This window comes from Acinonyx jubatus, chromosome D2 (genome assembly GCF_027475565.1).
Source record: "Acinonyx jubatus isolate Ajub_Pintada_27869175 chromosome D2, VMU_Ajub_asm_v1.0, whole genome shotgun sequence".
In the NCBI taxonomy this organism is placed as follows: Eukaryota; Metazoa; Chordata; class Mammalia; order Carnivora; family Felidae; genus Acinonyx; species Acinonyx jubatus.
The window spans coordinates 50,822,484-50,849,812 of NC_069393.1; the positions used below are offsets into that span (position 1 = coordinate 50,822,484).

The 27,329-nt window shown below is 38.0% G+C and overlaps 1 protein-coding gene across 1 annotated transcript in view; it reads left to right on the forward strand.

Moving 5' to 3' along the window:
• Positions 1–9,958: 9,958 nt before the first annotated feature.
• The window catches only part of BTAF1 (B-TFIID TATA-box binding protein associated factor 1), a 117,585-nt gene continuing 100,214 nt past the window's right edge, over positions 9,959–27,329 (forward strand). The window contains exons 1-2 of the mRNA XM_015061892.3: positions 9,959–10,100; positions 23,213–23,336. Coding sequence (XP_014917378.2) covers positions 10,087–10,100; positions 23,213–23,336 — 138 coding nt within the window. The 5' untranslated portion in view covers positions 9,959–10,086. The remainder of the gene's footprint in view (positions 10,101–23,212; positions 23,337–27,329) is intronic.

Here is a 27,329-nt window from a genome sequence, read left to right on the forward strand (position 1 = left end):
GTCTGTTGCTCTGGCATTACTTCTGATCGGCTAATGAACGGAATTGGAATCGTTTCTCAGCTAAAGAGTGACATCTTGTGACATTCTGTACTAATTACAATGAAAAAGTTGATTAATTTGAAAAGTCCTAATCCTTAAGAGAGAGATTCCAGAGGCATTGTCCGAAACATTGTTCCCCGAGGAAAAAGGATACACAGATGTGCTCTGCCACGTCAGAGAGGGGTAATGTCTTACTACAAGTTACTTTTTATTAACTGTGGTAAAATATACATATCACAAAATTTACCATTTTAAACATCTTTCAGTGCACAGTTCAGCAGCACAAGTACATTCACACTGTTGTGCAACCATCAGCGCCATCCATCTCCGGAACATTTTCTTGTCTTCCAAATGTACCCATTACACAGTAACTCCTCATGCCTGCCTTCCTTCACCTCCTGGCAACGGGCATTCAACTTTCTATTTCTAGGAATTTGACTATTCTGGGTACCTCCTGTAAGTGGAATTAGATAGTATCTGTCCTTTTATGACTGGCTTACTTCACTTCGTATAATGTCTTCAAGGTTATTCCTTGCTATAGCATTTGTCAGAATGTCCTTCTTATTTAAGGCGGAGTAATACTTCACTGTTTGTATACACCACATCTCGTTTGTCCATTTGTCTATTGATGGGCTCTTGAGTTTCTCCCACCTTTTGGCTCTTGTGAATGATGCTTCTCTGAACATGGCTGCACAAATATCTGTTTGAATTCCTGCCTTCAATTCTTTTGGGAATATACCCGGAGTGGAATGAATGGATCATATGGTAATTTTATTTTTAACTTTTTGAGGAAACCCCATACTGTTCCCATAATGGGTGCGCCATTTTACATTCCCTGTAACAGTGCACAAGTGTTCCAATTTCTCCAAATCCTTGTCAATGCTTGTTATTTTATTGTTTGCTTGCTTACTTGGTTTTGTTATTATAATAGCCATCCTAATAGGTGTGAATTGACATCTCATTGTGGGTTTTTTTTAAGTTTATTTATTTTTGAGAGAGAGAGAGCAAGCAGAGGAAGGGCAGAGAGAGAGAATCCCAAGCAGACTCCCTGCTGCCAGCACTGAGCCGGATGACGAGCTTGAACCCATGAACCGTGAGATCATGACCTCAGCAGAACCTGGACCTCTTGAAGTCCTTTGCCCATTTTTTAATCAGGTTGTTTTTGTTGTTGTCTTTGAGTTGTAGGAGTTCTTTATATATCTAGATGATAACCTCTTTTTCAAAATATTTTTAAAGATTTTATTTTTAAGCAATCTCTACAACCAACATGGTGCTCAAACCCACAACCTCAAGATCAAGAGTTACATACTTCACCAACTGAGCCAGGTGGGCGCTCCTAGATATTAACCTCCTATGGATATATGACTTACAATATTTTCTCCCATTCTATAGGTTGCCTTTCACTCTGTGGATAGTGTCTCTTGATGCACAAAAGTTTTAAATTTTGATGTAGTCCAAGGGAAGACACTATTTAAAATATCGTGATGTGACATATGTAAGAAAACATGAAATATGTGTCTTAATATTGATTTTAAAAATGATCTTGCTCGCATCAATGATCCAACAGGGCTGTTTGGATTCATACTAGGCTACCTAGTAGTTTAGAATGGGATGAATTTCTTGATAATTTCAGTGATTACCTGCTTAGTCCTGCCCTGTGAACCGTACGAAGGAAATATATTACCATAAGGAACAGTCTATGCGGTACCTCTTTCCCTTCTCCTAGAGGTTAGCTGCAGCACCTGACTCAATAAATTTCTGAGGTGATAGGCCTCCTGCATTTTGGGTTTTTTTTCTTTCCTTTTTAATTTTTTTAAAAATCTTTGTTTTTGAGAGAGAGACAGAGAGACAGAGTGCAAGTGGGGGAGGAACAGAGAGACAGGGAGACACAGAATCCGAAACAGGCTCCAGGCTCCGAACTGTCAGCACAAAGCCCGACGCGGGGCTCAAACTCACAAACTGTGAGATCATGACCCAAGCCCAAGTCGGACGCCCAGACAACTGAGTCACCTAGGTACCCCGTTTTCTTTCCTTTTTAAAGTAATCTCTACACCCAACGTGGAACTTCAAACTCATGACTGTGAGTGGAGATCAAGAGTTGCATGCTCTATCAACTGAGCCAGCCAGGTGCTGCAGGCATCTTAAGACCACATAATATTTCTGGGAGGAAAAAAAAAAAAAAGACCACATAATTCTTTCTGTATGTAAAATCACCTTTGCACAGTTGAATATTCAAATTTCATTTGTTTTATCTGTATTTGCCTAATCTTGCAAATTATATTGTAAAGTTTTTAGACAAGCATGATTTTTTTAGTTCTTTTGTACCTAATACAATGTTCAAGGCAAAAAGTTGATTGCTTGAACTCTCACACATTGCTGGTTAGAGTATAAAGTGGTACAATCGCGTTAGAAAACTGCTTGACATTTTTTTATAAAGTTAAATACTTTATGATCCAACCATTCTACTTCTAGATATCTACCCAAAGTAAATGAAAACGTATGACCACAAAAAGAGAGGTAAAAGAATGTTCATAGTACTTTATTCATTGTAATAGACTCAAAGTGGAAACAAACTAATTATCCATCAACAAGTGAGTGGATAAACAAATTGTAATAAGAAATCTGTTTATTATCTGTTTGTAAAAAGGAATGAACTGCTACAGCATGCAACAATTTTGAGATTAATCTTAAAACCGTAGTGTTGATCAAATGAAGCCGGACAACAAAAGACAGACACAAAATGTATGATTGCATCTATATGAAGTTCAAGAGCAAACAAAACTAATCAATGGTGGGGAAAAAATCAGAACAGAGCTGCCTCTGGGGGATGAATGATGGCTTGTGTTAGCCACGAAGGGATATAAAGGAACTTTCTAGGGGTTATATATTTCTAGGGCAACATATTATATTTTGGTAGAGGTGTAGGTAACACCTAAGATTTATATATTTTATTACATGTCAGTTTTACCTAAAAAAGAACCCAAACCTGTAAACAATTATTCCACCTAAGTTAATGATACCCATGTTTTGTGTTTAGGGATAAAATGTATTGATGCTGGCAACTTGTTTTTAAATGTATAAAAAAAAATCTGGATGATATGAATAGAAAGACATGAGGAGTAGATAGTTATGTTATAAAGCAAATATAGTAAAGTGTTAACTGTGGAATCTAGGTGGTAGGTATATGGGTGTTCACTGCATAATTTTTTTCAACATTTCTGTATTTTTGAAATATTTTATAACAATTGTAAAAATAGAAAAAAAGCAATTCAAAAATTATATTCCTACAATTAAGAATTAACATATATTAATGTCTTGTTGTATATGTGTTCCATGTTTTTTAAAGAAAAAAATTTTACATAACTCTTATATTTTCATTATCCCTATCGAATCCCATTTTCCTCCCACCCTATGCCCAGAATTTTTATCATAAGTTGGGGTGTATTCTTTCAATCCACTTGTAATAACTTTTTATGTTTATGCACATATATGTAAAGTTCATGTCAAATATATTCATTGCAGCTTTATTTATAATAATGCAAAATTGGAAAAACCTAAGTATCAGTCAGTAGAGAAATGAATAAATTATGGCTTTTTGTATAATGGACTAGATCTTAGAAACATAATGTTAATTAATTGGTTAATTAAAAATGAGCTTATAAATGACACTTCTTATTGTTTACGGATACACACATATATATAGCAAAACGATAAAAACATGGACAAGAAGTATACACACAAACTTCCTAACAGTTATTTTTGAGAAGGTAGGGAGGAGAATGGGATTAGAGAGGAGTAAAAGACCTTGATTACATCTTTTTTTTTAATATTTAAAATGTTTTTATTTATTTTTGAGACAGAGAGAGACAGAGCATGAGCAGGGGAGGGGCAGAGAGAGGGGGAGACACAGAATCTGAAGCAGGCTCCAGGCTCTGAGCTGTCCTCACAGAGCCCGACGCGGGGCTCGAACTCACAGAGTGTGAGGTCATGACCTGAGCTGAAGTCAGACGCTTAACTGACTGAGCCACCCAGGCGCCCCACATCTTTAATTTCTTGAAAATTTATCTGAAACAAATATGGTAAAATATTAACACATGTTAAACCCGGAGGATAAGTACATGGGTGGATTTTATTCTCTATATTTTTCTGTGTGTTTAAAAGAATTCATAATTAAAAATATAAATACTATTGCTTTGTAAGTATAGTTTTTAGAATTTATAGAAATTTTATGATATCGTACATATTGTTCCATATCTTGCTTTTTTTTACTTATGGTTTTGAGCTTCATCTATTTTTTTTATGTTTATTTATCTATTTTTGAGAGAGAGAGAGCAGGGGAGCGGCAGAGAGAGAGGGAGAGAATCCCAATCAGGCTCTGTGCTGTCACAGCAGAACCCAACATGGGGCTCAATCTCACAAACTGTGAAATCTTCACTTGAGCTGAGATCGAGAGTCAGACGCTTAACTGACTGAGCCACCCAGGCATCCCAAGCTTCATCCACATTGGCATATGTAGATCTAGTTAATTTATTTAATTGCTGCTGTTGGCATGTCACTATATGGCTATATTACATTTAATTTATCCATCACTCTACTGACGGATATTTAAATCATTTCCAGGTTTTCTAGATGATAAACAATGATGCAGTAAACACCCTTGTAGAGATCTTCTTGTGTACAAGAATGCTTCCTTAGAGCAGTGGTCTTTGAACTAGAGTATGGGTACCACTGAGGATACCTAAAAACTTTTCAAGAAATGTATAGGCTTAAGTAGATTTTTAAAAAAATGCAATTTCAAGGGCACCTGGGTGGCTCAGTTGATTAAGCCTCTGGCTCTTGGTTCCCACTCGGGTCATGATCTCATGGTTCATGAGTTTGAGCCCCACATTAGGCTCTGTGCTTATGGTGTGGAGCCTGCTTGGGATTCTGTCTCTCCCGCTCTCTCTGCCCTTCCCCTGCTCGTGCTCTCTCTCTCTCAAAATAAATAAATAAACATTAAAAATGTTTTTAAATAAAAAGAAAAGAAAAACAGAACTCTAAAACTATCAGGAAATTATATTGAAGAATATTTGATCTTGGGATAGGAAAGGATTCCTTAATGCATCTCTTATCATATTTACCATTGAGGAAAAAATAGGTAAACTTGAACTCACTAAACCATAAAACTTGTATATTACGAAAGCAAAACACACAGGGAAAGGGGACAGGGTGGGGTGGGGGGAAAATTGGTTTCCACGAGTCTCTTTTTTAAAAACAGGAAAGGACTTTCTTAGAAGCTGACAGCAAACTTCACAACAAAGTGTGCAGAATTAGGTCACGCACCCATAACTAAACTAACCATTGGCAAAGGGAATGGAATTATCCTTAGACTACCCAGAAGATGAGAATAGAGTCAGCTTCTGAGACAACCTTTTCTGAGAGAGCTGGAGCGATGGCTGCTTCACCTCCAGGCATCATACATCCAGGAAAACAAAGGAGTAAGAGGTAATGTTTGTCTCAAGAAAGAAGAAAGTCTTCGCACTAATTCTTAGCAGACTTATATCTCATTGGCCAGAACTGTGTCATGTGGCCACTATAACTGCAGGGGATGCTGGGAAGATAGTGGAATGATACATCCACTAACTTTATCCTTCCTTCTCATGTAATCAAAGGGAGTTTGATATGAACAGAAAAGTGTAGATTATCCAGTTAAATTAACTAGACTTTCATATCAAAGTTATTAGGACTACATAGTGTTGCCTCATGCTTAAATTTTAAAAACAAAAATTTAGGGGGTGCCTGGCTGGCTCAGTCTGTAGAGCATGTGACTCTTGATCTCAGGGTGTTAAGTTCAATCCCCACATTGGGTATGGAAAAAACTAAAAATAATAAGAATAAATAAAAATATATAAAAATGTACATGTAGTAAATATTATATAAAATCTCAAATGAGATTTGAAATAGATGATAACTATGCCTTTCTTTAGTCAACTGAGAGAAAGGCAATTGTGGAAGGAGGTATAAAAGGAGAACCAGAGTAATACTCCAACCATAGGTCCATATGCATGCCTACGGTCGAGAGAAACAGGTGGAGGAAAACATGCACACGGAGGTTGAGAATATTGAAATTGAAAATTTTTAAAGTTTATCCATTTATTTTGAGAGAGAGAGAGAGAGAGAGAGAGAGTGAGCATACGTGCAGGGGAGGGGCACAGAGAGAGGGAGAGAATCCCAAGCAGGCTCTGCACTATCAGCACAGAGCCTGATGTGGGGCTCCAACTCACAAGCCATGAGATCATGACCTGAGCCAAAACAGAGTTGGACGCTTAACTGACTGAGCCACCCAGGCAACCCTATTTTGTTAAGAAAAATTTTTTTAATGTTTATTTATTTTTGAGAGACAGAGAGAGAGAGAGAGAGAGAGAAACCGAAGCAGACTCCAGGCTCTGAGCTGTTGGCACAGAGCCTGACACAGGGCTCAAGTCCACGAACCATGAAATCATGACCTGAGCCGGAGTCTGGCACTTAACTGACTGAGCCACCCAGATGCCCCTATTTTTTTTTTTTTTTTTTTTGTAAAGTAAGTTCTACAGCCAACCTGGGGCTTAAACTCACAACCCTGAGATCAAGAGTCACGTGCTCTACTGACTGAGCCAGCCAGGCACCCCTAGTATAGAACTTTTTCTACTTTTAGTAGAAGTTTTTCACTTTTAAAACTTTAATCCATCTGAGATTTCTTTTGGGATATGGTATGAAGTAGGGATTTGATTTTTCCCTGCACATGGAGAGCCAATTTTCCATCATTCTTTGTTCAATAGTTTGTTCTTTTTCCATTGATTTTTGAAACCACCTTTCTGATGGTAAAAAAATAAGAGCTAATATTTATTTAGCACTTAATATTTTTTAAGTGTATCATGTATCAGTCATTTAATCCTTACCATAACTTTACAGAGTACAGGTTCATAATCCATTATTTACAATTCTGAAACTGAAAAGGATCTAAAAACCATACTTAAAAAAATTCATTTGGCAGCAAAACCTGACCTGACCTGGCATAGAGCTATTTACAGTCTTTGATTTATTCCTGTTAATATGGCTATTCATACATTTTGCTGCAGAGCTATAAATGTATTTGATTATAGGGTGCTGCCCTAGGAGCTGTTGGGGTATGACATAATACAAGGTATATCCATTGGATTACTAAATCCAATCAGAACCTAAAATCTAAATCTAAATCTTAAAAAAACCTTTAAATTCAGAAAACCACCTGACAGAGATTTCAGATATGTGTTGTGGACCAGTATAATGATCATCCCCATTTCACAGATGATGACATGGACACATAGAAGTTAAGTCTCTTGCTCAAGGTCACATAGTTAACAAAAAGAATAATCAATGTCATTAATAATATTTTTGCGTGCTTACTGTGGCAGTCACTTGGCTAAATGCATTTTATTCATTATCTCATTTAATCCTCACTACCACCCTAAGAGGTCCTATTATTATCCCCATTTCACAGATGAAAGAATTGAAGCTAAGAAAGGTTACATGACTCCCCTGGACACACAGCTTTTAAGTGTGGTGAGGAAGGATTTAAAATCAAGTCAGTCTGACATCAATATATTTGATTATTACACCATCCCTTACAAACCCATGATATTAGTCATTTCCTCTCTTCTAAATGTCATTTAGAACTATATATCTACTCACCTCTTGGATTGTTACAGAGTCATATTTTTAAAATATAGATCAGATCATTTTATTCACATGTTAAAACTCTCCTATGACTTTCTACTGCATCTAGAGTGAAATCCAAATTCCTTACGATGGCCCCTTTGTATCTCTCCCAGTTTGTTTCCCAACACAGTAGACTTCTCCTTGGCTTTTACGCTAGGTGTATCCTCTACCTGAAAGTCTCCCCGGATCTTTACACAGCTGGCTCCCTCCCGCCATTCATGCCTCAGGTTAGGTGCCTCCTAGTTTTTCCTTTATTACCCAGTCTAGAGTCTAATCATCCTAGAGTCTAATTTACCCCAGCATTTGGTTTTACATGGAATATAAACATGATGTTTTCTTTTTTTTTAAATGTTTTTTATTTATTTTTGAAGGAGAGAGAGAGACAGGGCATGAGCTGGGGAGGAGCAGAGCAAGAGAGAGACATAGAATTTGAAGCAGGCTCCAGGCTCTGAGCTGTCAGCACAGAGCCCGATGCAGGACTCAAACTCACGAACTGTGAGATCATGACCTGGGCTGAAGTCGGATGCTTAACCGACTGAGCCACCCAGGCGCCCCGTAAACATGATGTTTTCTTGTTTATCTGTTTGCTCTTTTAATTTCCGTTAGGGTGTAAGTTCAACCAGAGTGGGCACCCTGTCTGTTTTGGTTTCTTTTGAAGCTTCAATCTCTAGTAGAGGTCAGCAAGTGGTAGATACTAAATTTTGGCTGAATAAATGAATGTAGTGCATAATCAGTTAAGTAGGTACCTGCTTGTCAGTTTCAGTGGTGGGAAATACATTGAGAAGGCAGGTGTGAAAAGACCATGAAATGTGAAGATACTTGAACATCAGCTTAATCAGATGTTGTCTAATTGTCTAACAGTACAAACAGTGCCTAGTGAAGTGTCTGACACAGAGCAGGTGCCAAGTAAATATTTGTTGAATAAATGAACAACAGTAAATATTACTAACTTGGATCTTGGGCAAATTACTTAAACTTTCTAATGTTAGTTGCTTCACCTCTAAATTCAAGATTAAAATTTACTTTACAGGGTTGGCCTAGGAATTATGAGATAATGCATGCCAAATGCCTACTACATAGCAGGCACTTGTTAGTTTCTTTCCCCTTAATATACTAATTTGTGGTTTACAAATTTCTTGTAAGCTCCCGTAGATACATGACCTCATTTTATTTCCATAACCTTCTACAGTACTCACTAGCTTCATTTTATAGATGAAAACCAGACTCAGGGGTTGAGACATAGAGTCTTCAGGTAATGAGACGCCAATGGACAAGTTTTATATACAGAGTGACACGATAAAAGCAGTGTTTTTGAATATTCATCTGCTTGTGGCCTCTAAGATGGGCTCAACTACAGAAGCTGGAGAAATACTTTGGCCACTATCATAAAAATCAAGTTTAAGGTGGTAAGGACCTGCACTAAGTGACAAAAGAATGTTTGAAATCAAAACGAACTAAAGGACTGAATAGCCACATTAGCAAAAAAAAAAAAAAAAAGAGGGCTGGAAATTTTTACCTCTGGTTGAGAAAATTATGGTACCTACAACATAAACAGGTAAGAAGTCAAACTTGGTTTGGCAAAATGGTTGGCGGAAGACCTTCCCTACAATAGCTACGCAGAACTTCTGGTAAATATGGCAAACACCGGAGCCGTGTCCTAAGTGCCACTGCAGATCTTTATTGCTTTCACCCCTCCCACTGGCATCGCCACCTGGAGCAGAGCATCATGCCCAAGGTCTTTCGGATCCTGCGTTCTCTAGCAATCTGGTGCGATGAGGGTGAGGGCAGTAAAGGAATTAGAGACCAAGTTTTTGAACTTCCAGAACCTTGGCTAAATCGCCTTTTTTCCCTTCTAGGAAATAAGGGGACCCTTATTTATCTTTCCTGCGTCGCTAATGACAAACAGATGACCACAAACGTTTTCTCCCAGGCGCATGCCGCCAAGCAAAAACTGCTCGCACTCCTCGGCCTCACCCTCCGTAGCAAAGGCGGTGAGCTGACGTCACTTCCGGCGCGCTGACGCTCAGTCCGGCGTGCCGACGCCTGCGTCAGCAAAGAGCGGGGCTGGGGGCCCCCGGTTTGAAGTCGTGCGGGTCGGAGGACTGCCGCCTCCGCCGCCGCCTCAGACCCTTGCTCCCCGGCCGCGGCGGGGACGAGTTCGGGCAGGCGGCGGGGCAGATGCTCCAGGGCCCGCGGCGGGACACCCCGCGCCGCACCGGCCGCTCCCCTCTGACCGCGGCCTGGGCCTGCGCCGCTCTGCTCTCTGGAAACTAGCGCCTCGGCGGCGCGGCGCGTAGCTCGCGGGGAGCTCCGAACCGCCGGCGCCCGGCCATGGCGGTCTCCAGGTGGGTTTCGCTCCTGACGAGCGGACGGGAAGGTGGCCCAGGCGAGGCACGGTCCCCTCTCGGTGCCCCCACTCCTAGATAGGGTCGGTTCCCATTGTCACTGGGCTCGGGCGCCTTCTTCCACAGACTTCGGAGTTCGCCCCAGCGTCTGCGAGGGTTTGGGCTCGAGTTACTCCTCGTAAATCGGTTCAAAATGTCTTTTTCTTGTTGAATAGACCCCGTGCCACGTTAGAGCTAGTGTTTCTCTTTCTTCACCATGCTTCTCTTCTCTGGTTTCTCTTCCTTCTTTCAGTTCTAGAGCCTGTTACCTCTCTTAGTGTTCTAAGGCAGATCCCTAACCTCCATTTCATGGGAAAACTTGGTAATAACTGTCGAGGTCTGGGAGCGTTGAATTACTGTTGTCTAAATGAACTTCTAATTATGTTAGAAATTATTTGTGGCTTTAGGGATATGTTCTTTATGAGGGCTTTTTTGTTACGGTATAATTCTTTTGTTCAGCAAACATTCGGTCGTCAGGAATCTTTGGCAAGTTATTCTGTTAGCACCGTCTTTCTTAACCAAGGCGTGAAAGTTATCACAGATCTTAAATTATTTTTAAATAATGTTGCCTATCAACAGGAAAGACTAGGAAACCTGCAGACCAAGCAATAAGACATAAGGCTATGGGAGGAAAGTCTGATAGGATGGTGGGAAAACTTTGTTAGAGGTTTGATTTTGGAAGTGTAAGTAGGGGGATAGTCCCTGTGGTAGCAGTCAGGAATCACCACGTTCACTAGAGTTGATAAAGTAAGTTTTCGTGAGAACTGGGTCTTTCTACCACTTAGGCTAAAGGAAGCAAGCATAGTTCAGAAAACAAATAGTTTTCATTCATTTTTGTACAGTTAATTGGACACCTTCCTTGACACCATAGATAACTCAAGCTCTGTCTGTTTTGCAAGTGAAGAGAATAACCCACCCCTCACAGACTCTCTAGATAACTGATGAGATCGTGTGTGGGAGAAGTCCCTGGGAGTTGATTTAAGGGGGTTGCTAGGTACCTGTAGAATGGAGCATCTAATTTTTATTTCATAGATTAATTGAATCCATTCAATGTGAGGAAGTTCTTATTTTGGGATATATAAAATTGCCTTGAAAGAATAGAATGGCATTAAAAATTTTTGCAAGTACTGGAAGGTGTATCTTCTAATTTGTTACCTCCCATGTAAATATATACATTATAAATACATAGATACATCCACTTAATAAGAGATTTGTTTAACAGGTGATACAATGTTTAAGAGAATGAGTAGCTCCTGAAATTTCTCTTAGAGCAGACCACGTTTTCACAGTATTGGATGTAGTTTTGTAGAGACAAAAAGTATTTAAAAAGAGACTAATCTGCTTGGCCTATGCTAATCTATTTACAGAAGTTTAGGGCACCTAAATTTCTGAATGAATGGGTTTTGAAAGCTGCTGTGTTTTGTTCTTGATACTGGATTTCAAAGAATGGTGCTCTTTTTTAATGTAGATTCTTTGCCAAAATTCTGTTAAATTCTACTTTTAAAAATTTTGAGAAAAAAGCCTGTCCTAGTTGTATGAAAAAGCTATTCCTGTGTTTATTTTGGTAATATGATCATTCAAGGAAGAAACTTTTGAGACACTGTGTCTGTGTTTTGGGATACCATCAGTCCTTGCCTTTTTAATTTGCAGATTCACTTTGAATAGCAAACTTTAATTTCAAGCTGGCCTTCTTTGTACACTAAGCGTGTTTCTTTACTAATTAAATTTCCTTTTTCCCCTGTTGGTGTGTGCTTGTAGAATACAGACTTATTTTGATATTTTATGCAGAATAGGTGGAAGATAGCTCAAGAGGTAAAAGTCATATTTGCCAGAATCATATCTAAAACATTTTTTTGCACTGTAATATTTTTAGGACCTTGTAAATATTTCCAGCAGAAGGGAAATGATTAGCTGGTACCATCATTCCCTCTAATTGCCAGGTTCAGGAATCTGGGAATAATAAACGATTTCTCTCTCTCTCTTCCTCCCCCCATCCAACCAGTCACCAAATCCAGTCCTGTTAATCTATCTTTCCAATCTTTTTCTGGCCAGTCTTCTTTCTTTCCATACCAGTTACCACAATCCTGCTCCGTACCACCATCATCTCTAATCCAAGACACCTGCAACAGCAGCCAGTTGTCTTCCTGCCTCCCATGGCATCTCTAATTTTTTTTTTTTTGTAACTTTTTTTTAAAGTTTTTAAATTTATTTTTGCAAGAGGGAGACAAAGTGAATCCCAAGCAGCCTCCAAGCTGTCAGCACAGAGCCGGATGTAGGGCTTGATTTCATGAACCGTGAGATCATGGCCTGAACCGAAGTTGACGCTTAACCGACAGAGCCACCCAGGCGCCCCTCTAATTTATTCTTCACTTCAGCTATATTATTGCTAATATGCAAATTTTACTGTCATTTTTCTGCTTAAAACCTTTTAGTTGTTTTCTTTTGCCTTAGCATGAGTACAAAATAGATTCTTTGTGATCTGGTTCCTGCTTCACCTTTTTAGCTTCATCACCTTATATCAGGTTCTCTGTATCTCTTGCATCTCTCTCTCTCTCTCCCTCTCTTGCTCTGTCTCCTCTTCTTTCCCTTTCATTTTGAATCTGTGTTCTCACCTCCCATTCTTTCTTTCTGGAACATTTCTTTCCTACCCCCCACCCCAAGTCTAACCTTGGTTTTTGGGTCTAAGCTTATATGTACTTAGGGAAGCTTTTTCTAGTTTTACTTCATCTGAGTTACTTGCACCAATATGTACTTCTGTCAGTCATAATATCATATTTTGTAATTGTTTAATTATTCTCCCTGCTTGGATTTACATGCACTCTGGAGAGAAGGAACTATGTCTGATCTTTCTATTCCCAACAGAGTGCCTGGCTCTTAGTGTCCTATACGCTTTTTTTTTTTTTTTTTAAATGAATGAGTGATTTTGTTTCTTGTTTTAATAGCTGTCATGATTTTACCATAGTTTATGTATATAGTAGAATATTTCCAGTGTTTTTCAGTGAGTCCTTGTAGTTTAGCTATAGTTTTTCCCCAGGAGGACAAACTTTCACCATAGCTTTGAATATCAGCCAGGATTATAATTTTAAAAACATAATGTTATCAGAAAAGTTTATAATATAGTGCAATTCTATGATAGTGTGGTCTTGTATAATGCAAATTCGATATAATACAACCTTGTACTTTGTGATTAAATTTTTTAGACCCTACTTACAGTTTTATAAAGGCCTTGTTTTACTGTACATTGAATTGTAAGAATGTGGCAAAATTATCAAATACATGGCCAACTATTAATTTGTGGGAGAGTTAAGTCTTACAAACAAGCTTTGATACTCTAAAAATGCAAATACAATTGTAGTATTTGAAGTTCTCTGTAAAATGCAGAGAAGTATTACTGAAAAATGTACGACTCCTTTAGACTCTTTTCTTAAACGTTTTTATTAAGTAATCTCTACACCATTGTGGGGCTTGAACTCATGACCCTGACACCCCAAGGTCAAGAGTTGCATGCTCTTCTGACTGAGCCAGTCAGGCATCCCTTCCTTTAGACTCTTAATGTAGGAGTTGAGAACAATGTTGCCCTTAAGATGTGAATGCTGGAAAGTCAGCTAAGCTCATTCATGAGCTACTTGCTCCCACAAAACCAATCTCAGCAAAAAGACATTAATATACATTACAGCTTTCAGTGTTGCTTGCCAACAGCTGAAATAATAATTGTTAAATCTTTGAATGCTGCTGTTTTGCCTTGTGAACCTTTCTCCCAGTAACATTTATCACTTGGTTAGGCCATCAACAGTAAAGGCAACCTTAGAGAAATTAAGACTTATGTTCATTACAGAAGGTGGTGAACCCGTGGGCGTTAATGTTACCTTCCACAAGTTACTACAGGATTTTTTTTTTTAAGGTTGTTTATCATACCTTTGCCAGTTTATGCCACAGTTGGTTGAACTGACCCTTGTACTTTGACTAGCTAATATGAACATATTTTTCCCTTGATCATATAAATTAAAAAATACAATTTAGAGAATTTTTCCTCATTGATCTAAACTATAAAGGTCATGTCAAAAATGTCTAGACAGTAATTATGATTTGCCTGCATTATTAGACTCTGCATTATTTGTATCTGAAGTCTGTGCCATATTTTTGCATTTGAAAATGATGCACTGTTCAGAAGAGTTTCTGGAAAAAAGGGATCATACCCTCTTATGGAAGAAACAAATTACTACATTTGATCAGAACTTTGCTCAGTTTTGTTAATTCTCTCTGTACTGCTGATACTTCAGAGAAACATTGTTTCAACAGTCCTGTTCTGCCAAATAAAAGGAAGTTTCTTAATGTGGGGGAAGTTCCAGTGGATCCTTCCTACTGACACAGAAGATGCTAAAATGATACTCATGATCTCTAGGACAGCACAGGTTTCTTTTGTTTGCTAGTCCTTTTCCTCCATTACTGCTAATTTCAATTCATTATAGGATTGACAGAAGGAACTATTGTAAATTACAATATGTCAAATATTTCATACTTAAAAAAAGTTATGGACAGAAAAGCCAGGAGAGGGAGAAGAGGTATACAGAAGCTTTTACATTTCAATCTGTATAGTTTCCTTTGGTTTATTCCTCAAAGGGCTTTGTTGTTGTTAAATTGTGATAAACAACACGTAACATAAAATTCACCGTTTTAACCATTAAAGTGCACAATTTTGTATGAACTTGTATTTTGTATGAATAACATATTCCTTCTGAAGAACCTAGATGTTATCTTTTTTTTTCTCCATTGGAATTGTGGATCTTGGAATTTTTATTTTTGTTTTTGTTTTTTTTTGGTACAAATACATTTATTTTTTAATTATTATTAAAATTTACATCCAAATTAGCATATAGTGCAACAATGATTTCAGGAGTAGATTCCTTAGTGCCCCTTACCCATTTAGCCCAATCCCCCCTCCCACAACCCTTCCAGTAACCCTCAGTTTGTTTTCCATATTTATGAGTTTTGTCCCCCTCCCTGTTTTTTGTATTATTTTTGTTTCCCTTCCCTTATGTTCATCTGTTTTGTCTCTTGATGTCCTCATATGAGTGAAGTCATATGATTTTTGTTTTTCTCTGACTAATTTCACTTAGCATGATACCCTCCAGTTCCATCCACGTAGTTGCAAATGGGAAGATTGCATTCTTTTTGATTGCTGAGTAATACTCCAGTGTGTGTGTGTGTGTGTGTGTGTGTGTGTGTGTGTACCACATTTTCTTTATCCATTCATCCATTGATGGACATTTGGGCTTATTCCATACTTTGGCTATTGTTGATAGTGCTGCTATAAACATTGGGGTGCATGTGTCCCTTTGAAACAGCACACCTGTCTCCCTTGGATAAATACCTAGTAGTGCCATTGCTGGGTCTAGAATAGTTTTATTGAACCTAGATGTTATCTTTAAGATAAAGTAATGCAAAAGACTGTAGCTTGATGGATGGATCAAGAATGGAGGTTAGAAAAACATGTCGTGGAGAAAATAACTCAGTTTGATTGTACTTTTTCAGCATTCATTTAATGAGTATTTGTGGAATGCTTTCTATGTTCTAGGTGTTAGAAATACAACAGAACAAAAATGGAATCCCCATTTTAAGAAATTCATGTTCTACTGTGGTAGTGGGGGAATGCAATTTATTCTAGCATGCACCTGGCCTTCCACCTGGCTTTGGTTTGGTTTCATATCTTCATATTGATTCTCAGTTTTGTCTGTGGTCTTAACTAATCTTTCTTGTTTAAAGAATATGCCATTAACATAGTTTCAGATTACCCATGTTATGATCTAGAAGGTATACATTTAAAAACAGCAGTCTAGAGAATTTCTTGGAAGTTGTTTCTTTTGACCATAACTTTCTTGTTTAATAATAAAATGTGAGACTTTATAATACAGTGTTCATATCAGGTATTTACTTTCTTATTTCCTAAGTCACACAGAAAAGTAAAAAATTCGGACAGTTTGTTTTAAATTTTACTGGACTTTTGTTAAATGTGAAAATGTGTAACAAACTGGACAGACTTGACTGATCATTCTCTTAGTTAAGGTGAGGTATTCTCCTAGTTGACCTTATACTATTTTTCAAAGATGCTTAATTTAAATTCTGAGAATATTGAGGTTGGAAGTAGATTGAAGAAGTTATTTTTATACCCCCTGCCTTTTTTTTTTTTTTTTAAAGTAATCTTTACCCCCAACTTGGGGCTCCAACTCACAATGCCGAGATCAAGAGTTGCATGCTCTACTGGGTGTTGGATGTAAGTGATGAATCACTAAATTCTAATCCTGAAATCCTGAAATCATTATTACACTATATGTTAACTAACTTGGATTTAAATTAAACAACAACAGTAGTAAAAAAAACAGTGTTAAAAAAGATTGAGTTGGGCTCAATGTCATGCCCCTAAATAAACAAAAAAACTGACATACTGAAGAAATAATCATTTAATAAAGCCTCCGGAATTGGGGGGGAAAAAAAAAGAGTTGCATGCTCAACTGACTGAGCCAGCCAGGCGCCTGTACCTTTTCTTCCCCCCTTTAATCTTCAAATGACCAAGGAGTTGGGAACACAACATATACTTCTTTATTTTTTATTTGTTAAAATAATTTTTTTAAATGTTTATTATTTTTGAGAGAGAGACAGAGACAGAGAGCAAGCAGGGGAGGGACAGAGAGAGAGAGGGAGACACAGAGTCGCAAGCAGGCTCCAGGCTCTGAGCTTTCAGCACAGAGCCCAATGCAGGGTTTGAACTCACAGACTGTGAGATCATGACCTGAGCTAAAGTTGGCTGCTTAATCGACTGAGCCACCCAGGCGCCCCAACATATACTCATTTAATAAACGAGTGATGAAGTAGTAACCTAGGATATAGTTCAAAATGTCTATGATTTTCTTCCATATCTTTTTATATCTTTACTTCATTATGCAAACAGCTGAAGAGAAGAGGGGTTAGGTTGCACCTGCCTGAGTAACCTTTACAAACTTCCATGTACTCTTCTTTTTTCTAGGCAGCCTTTAGAGCACTTGCCTGTAGTCACAGGTTGGTAAACAAAACATGAATCATGTCTTGTATAATTCTCTCTGAATTAAAGTCCAAATTGAAAATGGGCCAGATTTCTTATCAGTAAATTCATAACCAGTAGGTATTGTCAAATATAATTGCCTTATGTTTTATTTTTTCAGTCTTTGGTACCTTTCATACAGCTTGACATCTATTACCTCTTTCTGCTCCCATCTGTCTGTCCTTCAAAGAATGAAGAATGGCATTTTTCCCCCCTACTAGCTATTCTGCAAGAGAAGGTTTAGCCATAAGAAATATTGTGGGGCTCCTGGGTGGCTCAGTCGGTTAAGCATCCACTTCTGCTTAGATCATGATCTCACAGTTTGTGAGTTTGAGTCCCGAATCTGGTGAACACAAACCCTGCTTCTCTCTCTCTCTCCCTCCTTCCTCCTCTCCCTGCCCCCTGCCCCCTGCTTGCCCACTTGCATGCTCCCTCTCTCTCAAAAAGTATTGGTGTAAGTACTGTGTTTCCTCAATTAGCCCTTCTTTTAACTTCCTTTCTCTTCTGACCACTTAGCTTCCATCACATCTCTCCTTCACCAAGGGCCCTGTCTGCCCTCCAACATGGTACTGACCCTGGCTCATGCCCCTTCTCCTTCCCCCACCAGTTCACTATACCAGCCTTTTCCATGGAGTCCTGACCCTGATGCTTACCCCGCTTGCTCATAGCTGGCTACCCCAGGGTAACAGATCATACTGCCCTCTTGTCAGATCCTGGTCTGCTCACCCCTTTGTTCTTCCTTTTGTGTGGTGTTTATTCTGCTGTTTTGGATAGAGGAAGGGAGAACTCCACAAACAAACAAAACCCAAGGAAGCATTCTTTTGTCCCCATTCCTCTATTCAGGGAGGCAGGCTTTGCTACTACCAAGGTGGAAGATGTGAGAATAAATAGGCCTGGATTAAACGAGAGAGTGAGCTGATCTACTACCCCCTGGACAGTTGGCTGATGGAAGAGCAGAGGTTACATGACATGGCATTGGGATAAAAGGCTTTGCAGAGAGGAGAGGCAGGTGGAACTATATGGATGTGAGAGGGGATCAGCATTAGTTAGAGAGGAGTTGAAGGTCTTTGGGCAGGAGTGTGGTTCCAATGAAGCTGGGTAGAGGGGACTAAAGGAAAGTTTAGAAAGTATGGAGATTATTGAAGGAATACAGTACCCATTTCATGGTCTCTTTCAGCTTGCTATTTGGAGCAGGCATAACTGCCTTGATGTTCAGAATGCTGAAGTATTGCTGTGCTGATCTTACCACTTACTGAAGCATTACCTTATCATCAGTTGTTATTTTTACAACTTGTTTTCATATAGTATAGGTATTACAGATCAAGGGTATTTCTCAAAGGAAGCAAAAAAAATTCTAATATAGCACCACCCCCCCCCCCCTTTTTTTTAGCACACAAATTTTTTTTTTGCTTAAAAATGGTGCCTAAACTTGGCCCTAAGAAATGTGAACTTTTCTTTATAATTTTAATTTTAGCAAATACCAACTAAGCAAATATTTGAATGCTAAGCAAAGACTTTGCAGAGACACTATGCAAAGTATTGTGGGAGACAAAAAGAATCACTGAAGGAGGTGAAGCCTAACGAGCATAAGACATCATGTGACAAATTAATGTAAGAGGTGCCATAAAACAAAACATAATAAATACCAAAATGGCTACTCAAGATGAGAATTTGTGTAGATTACAGAGTTCACCTCTGTAATACAGTAGTCTGAGATCGTTTCAAAAGGGTAAAGGATTTTAAGTCTTGATGGGTTGTAGCTAGCTCAAGAACTGAACCAAAAAAAGACATTCCAAGTGGAAGAAATGATATAGATGAAATTGTGGAAACCAAAGAGGCCCATGTTTGGGAGATACTTTTTTTGATTTTGATTACTGTCTGATAGGTAAGGGTGAGCCATTGACAGTTCTAGGGTAAGGTAGTAATTTGATCAAAGAGTACTTTAAGAGTACTATAAATCTAGCAATAAGATCATGTTATGAGGGGGTTATGCTTACCAGGCACTTGGAAGTGTGGCACTAGAGCTCCTAGATAGACTAGTTTTGGGGATTATTTGTACCTTGTTACAGTTTAAACAAATAACCTAGTTTCCTAAGGGAGAAACTGGTGGGGTAAGGAGCCAAGGATTGAATATGGGACAGCAATAAGAGGGAAACCAGGGGAAAAATGGAGAATTCAGATGGAAACAAGGTAATATAAAGTTGTGAAAAGTCAGGAAGAAAAATGTCTTAAAAATGGGGTACTTACTGATATCAGATATTATAGAAAGGTCAAGAAAATTGGGCTTAAAAAAATTGGATTTAGAGCTTACAAGTTTATTGGTGACCCATCAGGTGTGCTATTTTAGTAGAAGAGAAGAACAGAAACTTGATTGATAAGGATGAAATTGTGTATAGTGAGGAAAGAAATGATTTCTTAAAATGTTTTATTTACTTATTTCAAGTGCGTGAGAAAGAGCACGTGCAAGCAGGGGAGAGGCAGAGAGAGAATCCCAAGCAGGTTCCATGCTGTCAGTGCAGAGCCTGAAGCGAGATCATGACCTGAGCCAAAATCAAGAGCTGGACGCTTAACCGACTGAGCCACCCAGGTGTCCCTAAAAGAAGTGATTTTAAACACTTGTTTGTGATGCTTGGCAGGAAAAAAGAAAAAGTAAACTAGGAGATGAGGAGCAAGCCGTTTATTTTCTCTTTAGAGACACACTTTCGCATATTTAAAGGTAGAAGGGAATAGATTAATAAGGCAGTGATTTAAGGTATTAGAGAAAGGATGATTGAATGAAGCTAGAAGAGGATGATATCAAGGAAACAGTGGGACAGTATCTAAACCTTAAAGAGAAGTGAGGACTGTCTTTCCATTTGAAATAGGATGAGGGTAACGAGCAATCTTTAGAGGTAGTGAGGAGAGAACTTGAGATCTGTTACAAAGCCTAGAGATCTACTCAGTGAAGTAGTGCATTCCTTTTTTAAGGAATGAGGAATGGTAATGGCATCTTGGGGAAGGTGGAAATGATGGGGGAAAATGTTGCAATCTGTCCATTTTCTTTTAACTTTATAAACAGTATAGTGTCACTTCCTTACAGTGTTCATTTTGCAGCCAGCTTTGCTTTTGGTCATAAAAAGCAGAATCTCCATCCTGGAAAAAGAATTAATGAAGTAGTTGAAATCTTTCCAGAGGTGAGGTCTAAGGAACTTCACATCAAATAAGTCAGAGATATGACAAATATTACGTTACATAAGAAAAAAGGGAAAAAAAACCCCACAGTGATGAGAAACTAAAATATGCCTAAATTATCTAGTTTTACCCTCCAAAATAAGAGGTTAAATGAAGTAAATTTCCCTGAATCCTCCAACGTGTGACAGCAGTAAGACTTCTAAAGGTCTCCTAACTTTCAGTCTAGTTTGTTTTCCATTTTACCACAGTTTTCTACAGGAAAGTCTTGAATCTCCATGAACTGTATACATATAAGAGAGCCCAGTATTGTTACACAAAAGACATGCAGCATATACAAATATAAGTTCACTTAGAGTAGCATAAATTTGACCTAAGACTAATCATTCTTTGTGATAAAACTTATTTAATTTTTGATAATTTTGCCTACCATATAATATACAAAGATTTTTTTTTTAAGTAGGTTTCATGCCTAACGTGAGGCTTGAACTCACAACTCTGAGATCAAGAGTCGCATGCCCTACCAACTAAGCTAGCCAGATACTCCTTAATATAGAATATTTAAAATGAATTTTTGTCTTGATAATTACAGAAAGTTGTTCATAGATGTTTGAAATCTCTTTTTGCAAATTTTATTGACAAAATCATATGGTAATAGCAACATGCAAGTATTTGTTGTGGAGGCTCAGAGATGATTCTCATGAACATTAATATCACAACTTGATTTAAAAATGAAAATAACTCAAGGGGCATTCTGAGCGTTATGTATGGGATGGGGGGAAGATCATTTTATGGAGAAGGGATTTGGGTCTGACAGTCCTAGAATTTTTTAAATAACACCAGTTGTCAAACATTTTTTTTCTCCTATTCTTTTGTCCCACTATTTCTGAGTCACTGTTCACCAAATCTGTAGCAAAACCTGATGAATAAATGGGTAAAGGCAAGTATTTAGACAGCCTTGAATTAATAAGGAGAATAATTGTTTCAGCAGGTGGATTGTGTCCATACATGGTGTATATATAAAGTAAGTTAATTTTTGTGTGTCTTACAAAAATTAGTTTCTTTATAATCACTCTGTGTGCCATTCATTGTATCGGAAGCAAAAACTGTGTTGTGTTTCTGTTTTTCTTTGTTATCACTGGCTTTTTTATTACCTCACATATTTTTCTTGAAATTTGTCCTTTCTATATACCCTTAACTATAAATTTGAACCGTACCTCTTAGTGTTTTGTTCTGAAGCAGTTGAAAACTTTTCAAAGTACCCTTACTGTTCTTGACTGAAAAAGATTTTAGTTCTATTTCTTACTAGTTATAATGATTCTGTGCTTATTAGTGACTGGCTAGTTTGATAAATACTACCAGAGAAAAGAAAAGAACAATCCAGCCCATTTCATTTGCCCCTTATAGGTTTATCTTACAAAAGACGTTTAGAGCTTTGTTGTGTAATTTTTTAGCTCTTTGTGAAAGAAAAACACCTGTAATCCCAGAAGTAAAATACAAGCTTCACTGTAGTTTATTGATGCTTAATGCTCATGGTTAGCTTTGGGACCTTACTTGCTTTCTCTTTCTCATTAGATAAAATTTGAAAATGTATTCTTTAAATTCCCCTTTGTGTAGGATTAGGCAGTTGATATAACTTTACCATCCTCTGTATTTTTTAAAGTACCCATTTATTCCCTATATGAAGTATGAGGCTCTTTTCATTACTTCTGGCATTCACTTTGCATTACTGAGCCTGATTAGTAGTGTGATAGGAAAGCTAGACCTATATATGATAGGTGGACAGCTGGTGGTAATTACTTGTGACTTGGCCTTTCGCCTTTCTAAAACCTTAGGATTTTCCTGTATCCCAAAACCACAAGAACATAGTGTTCCACTTCTCCTCACCTGTTCCAGGTATAAGGCATTGTGATATTCCAAGCTTTAGTCATTGGTTAAATGGTAGAACTGGACTTTGAACTGTGATGTTGTGACTCTAGAATTTGTGCCAGTATGCTGTATGCCTTTGGAAACTCTTTCCTCAGAGATTTTATTTATTGCCACATTTGTCACTTCTACACACATGACTTCATATACCTATATACCTGCAGTCTCAATTTTTCCTGAACTTCACATCTCTATTCCAACTATCTTTTTTGGTTTCTTGTAGCTATCCTGTCCCCGCCACTAGTAAGCTTGTCATCATTTCCCACAATATTTCCTCTACTAGTTCCCATTTTTTTAAGTGACCTCTTCATTTTCTAAGATCCAGAGTCTGAGAAATCTTTCATTTCCTTGACATTTCTTATTTCACTGTGCTTTGCCTCTGCAGTGTCTCTCCCAACTTCTTTCTAGGCTTCTAGTCATGATGGTAGTTTAGGTCTGCACTTTTAGACTAAAATTCTCTAAAAGTTTTCTTCTATTACATTTCATGCTTCACACTGCTGCCAGATTAATCTTCCTAAAATAGAGCTCTAGTCCCATTTCTTTCTTGAACCAAGACCTTCATGGCTGACCTATGAAAGTCCATCCCATATACTATTTCTTTTATGAAGCCTTTTCAATATTACACAGTTGGGGATATACAGTATTTACTTCCTCTGTTCCCACTCCTCAAAGCACTTTGCATTTCTTTTCTGGAATATGTGTTATTGTACACTGTATTCTAATTATTTGTGTACTTGCCTTCCTTCTCACCCTACCCCCAATTGCAAGTTCCTTGAGTGTAGAGATTTCTCCTGCAACCCTAGAATAGGTCTTCTTTCATAAATGCTCAATACATTTGTTGACTCAAGCTTACACCTATGAGGAAACATGTTTCAGAATAATCATTATATTTTTGTTATTTTAGGCTTGACCGTCTTTTTATCTTACTGGATACTGGCACTACTCCAGTTACAAGAAAAGCTGCTGCACAGCAACTTGGAGAAGTGGTAAAGCTTCATCCCCATGAACTAAATAATCTTTTATCTAAAGTAAGAACCCCCCCCCTTTTTTTTTTCCATTTAGTATAATGCTATTGTAGAAGTTTATCTGTGGGTAGGAATATAATGATAGAAATTGTCTTATTTTTATTTCTTTACTTATTTATTTAAAATTTTAATGTTTATTTTTGAGAGACAGAGAGAGAGACCCAGAGTAGGCACAGGGGAGGAGCAGAGAGAGAGGGAGACACAGAATCCGAAGCAGCTCCAGGCTCCAAGCTGTCAGCACAGAGCCCATCGCGGGGCTCGAACTCACAAACTGTGAGATCATGACCTGAGCCAAAGTCGGATGCTTAACCGACTGAGCCACCCAGGTGCCCCAGAAATTGTCTTATTTTAGTCACAGTTGTGGTCTTCAGAGTCCATTAAATATCTTACTGTGTCTCCAAATATTTTTTTAAATTTCATCTTTTTGTCACAAGATTTAAAATATTTTGGCTTTTTTTTTGGTATCAGGTTTAATTGTCTAAGGGATTTGACAACATAGAACCTTTTGCCTGTGGCACAAATTTTAATCTGACCCAGTTTGGTAATGAGCTAAGTTGTTAATCTAGTTCATTAGTGATCTAACCTGTTTTTAACAGCTAGTAATTATAGTTGTTGGTCTTCAGATGATTGAGTACTCATGGGAAATGATTGAAATATATGAGAAGCAAGTTGTCATTACATTTAAAAAAAATTTTTTTTTAACGTTTATTCATTTTTTGGGAGACAGAGACAGAGTGTGAGCAGGGGAGGGGCAGAGAGAGAAAGAGACACAATTTGAAGCAGGCTCCAGGCTCCGAACCAATAGCTCAGAGCCCGACGCGGGGTTTGAACTCGCAAACTGTGAGATCATGACCTGAGCGGAAGTCAGATGTTTAACCGACTGAGCCATCCAGGAGCCTCTGTCATTACATTTTTCGTTATCACCTGTTTTGAAAGTGGAGGCTTTCTGCTTTGATGGATCAATGTTTTCATAATCCTAGCCCATATTCTTTCCCTAAGCAATGGCTGTGTATTTATTGAACTCTGTTGACTTGTAGAAGTGTGCCTGTATGATAGTAATCAATACATTCCACATGCTTAATAATTCTCTGGCATGCAGAATAAAAACAGGAGCGCTTTGTGTGTTGGGGAGCTTGGGTAGGGAGGAGGGTGGGAGAGCAATATAATAGCCCAGACATTAGAAATCCCAAGATAACTCTCTTCCTGCTGGTATTACCCCCTCCTTTCATTCTCATCTGTCTCTCTTTGATTCATATGAGTAGGAGTTCTAAGCTGTTGTGAATGTACAAATCTGTACTATATAGTTCCTATCATGAGGGCTGACAGTGACTGTCTTTTCCAGTATATTTCCCAGTTAGATATTATCAGTACTTTCTAAACAGTATGTAGATGAAGAGACAGTGGTTTGACATCCACAGGCTCCATGTTCTCAGAATAGAGAAGGATGCATGTTTTGTTTTGTCTTTTTAATTTCTAAAATGTTTATTTATTTTGCGAGAGAGTGTGTATGCAAGCAGGGGAGGGGCAGAGAGAGGGAAAGAGAGAATCCCAAGCAGGCTCTGCACCATCATCACAGAGCCCAATGTAGGGCTCAATCTTACAAACCACAAGATCATGATCTGGGCTGAAATCAAGAGTCAGATGCTTAACTGACTGAGCCATCCAGGTGTCCCTGGAGAAGAATGCATAGTAGATGCATTATGCTCATGTGTAAGGTAGGGGGATAGAGAGGTATACCCATTTCTTCTCATCCCAAGGGAAGAGATTGAGGACTGAATGAGCTGAAACTGGAAACAGTGAGCAAAACTAATTTGTGCTGAACTGAGAAAAGGTTTCCACCCTTCCAGGTGAGTTCTGGTCTTCTTAACTTAGGTCCCGGCTTGCTGGCTGTCATCAAATAATTCCAAAAGAGGCAAAGTTTGTCTTTAGTACCTTCTCACCTCCTATCCTCTTTTTTCTCCCTTCATTGTTTTCCTGTTGCCTTTTGGTTTTGTTTTTTAAACTTATTGAAATATAATGTACATACCATACAATTTGCCCATGTAAAGTGCACAATTCAATTATTTTACCTTTTTTTAAGATTTTATTTTTGGGGCGCCTGGGTGGCTCGGTCGGTTAGGCGTCCGATTTCGGCTCAGGTCACGATCTCGTGGTCCGTGAGTTCGAGCCCCGCGTTGGGCTCTGGGCTGATGGCTCGGAGCCTGGAGCCTGCTTCCGATTCTGTGTCTCCCTCTCTCTCCGCCCCTCCCCCGTTCACTCTGTGTCTCTCTCTGTCTCAAAAATAAAATAAACGTTTAAAAAAAAAAAAGATTTTATTTTTAAGTAATCTCTATACTCAGTGTAGGGGTCGAACTTACAACTCCAAGACCTACAAGATCCACTGACTGAGCCAGCCAGGTTCCCTCTCAATGATTTTAGATATGTGCAATCATCACCACAATCTAATTTTAAAATATTTTTATTTCCCCCAAAAGAAACCTCATGCCCATTAGCAGTCATTCTCTAGTACTCCTCCCATACCCATCCCTAGGCAACCTAATCTGCTTTCTGCCTGTAGATTTGCCTATTCTGAATATTTTATATAAACATGACTGGTTTCTTTCATTTAAAATAATATTTTTAAGATTCTTTCATATTGAAGTGTGTCTCATTACTTCATTCCTTTTTTCCCCATTTTTATTGTCAAATAATATTCCATTGTATGGATATGATATGAATATATTATATGCATCTATCACATCTTATTTATCTGTCCATCAGTTGATGGACATTTGGGTTGTTTCCATTTTTTGGCCTTTGATGAATAATGCTACTGTGAAAATTCACATACAAGTTTTTGTGTGGGTGTATGTTTTCATTTCTCTTGGGTATATACCTGCAGATAGAATTGCTGGATCATATAGTAACTACATTTAACTTTCTGGGGACCTGCCAGACTGTTTTCCAAACTGGCTCCATAGTTTTACATTCCTAACAGCAGTTTATGAGAGATCTAATTTTTCTATATCCTGGTCAGTGCTTGTTATTAACTGACTTTGATTATTTCCATACTAGTGAGTGTGAAATGATATGTCATTATAGTTTTGACTTGCATTTTCCTGGTGACAGTGATGTTGTTTTATGTGTTTATTGACCATAAACTGACTGAACTGTCTAGATCCTTTGCCCATTTTTAAGTGGGATATTTGTTCTTTTAATATTGAGTTGTAAGAGTTCCTTATATATTTTGGATACAAGCTCCTTACCAGGTATTTGATTTGCAAATATGTTCTTCCAGTCTGTGGTTGTCTTTTCACTTTCTTTCTTTCTTTTCTTTTCTTTTTTGTGTTTTCACTTTCTTAAGTGTATCCTTTGAAGTACAAAAGTTATTAAGATTGATGAAGTCATATTTATCCTTTTTTTCCCATATCTCTGTGCTTTGGGGATCAATCTAAGAAATCTTGCCTGATCCAAGGTCCCAAAGGTTTACCTCTGTATTTTCTTCTAAGAATTGTATAGTTTTAGCTGTTATTTTTAGATTTATGGCTCATTTTGAGTTAATTTTTGTGTATGGGATAAGGTAGGTGTTCAGTCATCATTTTATTGCCCCAGCACCATTTGTGGAAAAAACTATTCTTTCTCCATGGTATTGTCTTGGCATTCTTCTTAAAAGTCAGTTGACCATAGACACAATTTTATTTTTAGACTCTCAGTTCTTTTCCATTGATCTGTATACCTGTCCTTTTGCCAGTACCACACTGTCTTGATTACTACCACTTTGTAGCAAGTTTTGAGATCCAGAAATGTGAATATACCAACTTTATTATTCTTTTTCAAGATTGTTTTGGTGATTCTGGGTCCCTTGCATTTCCATATAAATTTTAGGATCAACTTGCCCATTTCTGCAAAAATATCAGCTGGGATTTTGATAGGAATTTTGTTGAATAAGTAGATCAATTTAGGGAGTATTACTATCTTAACAATATTAAATCTTTTTCTTTGTTTTAAAGTTTATTT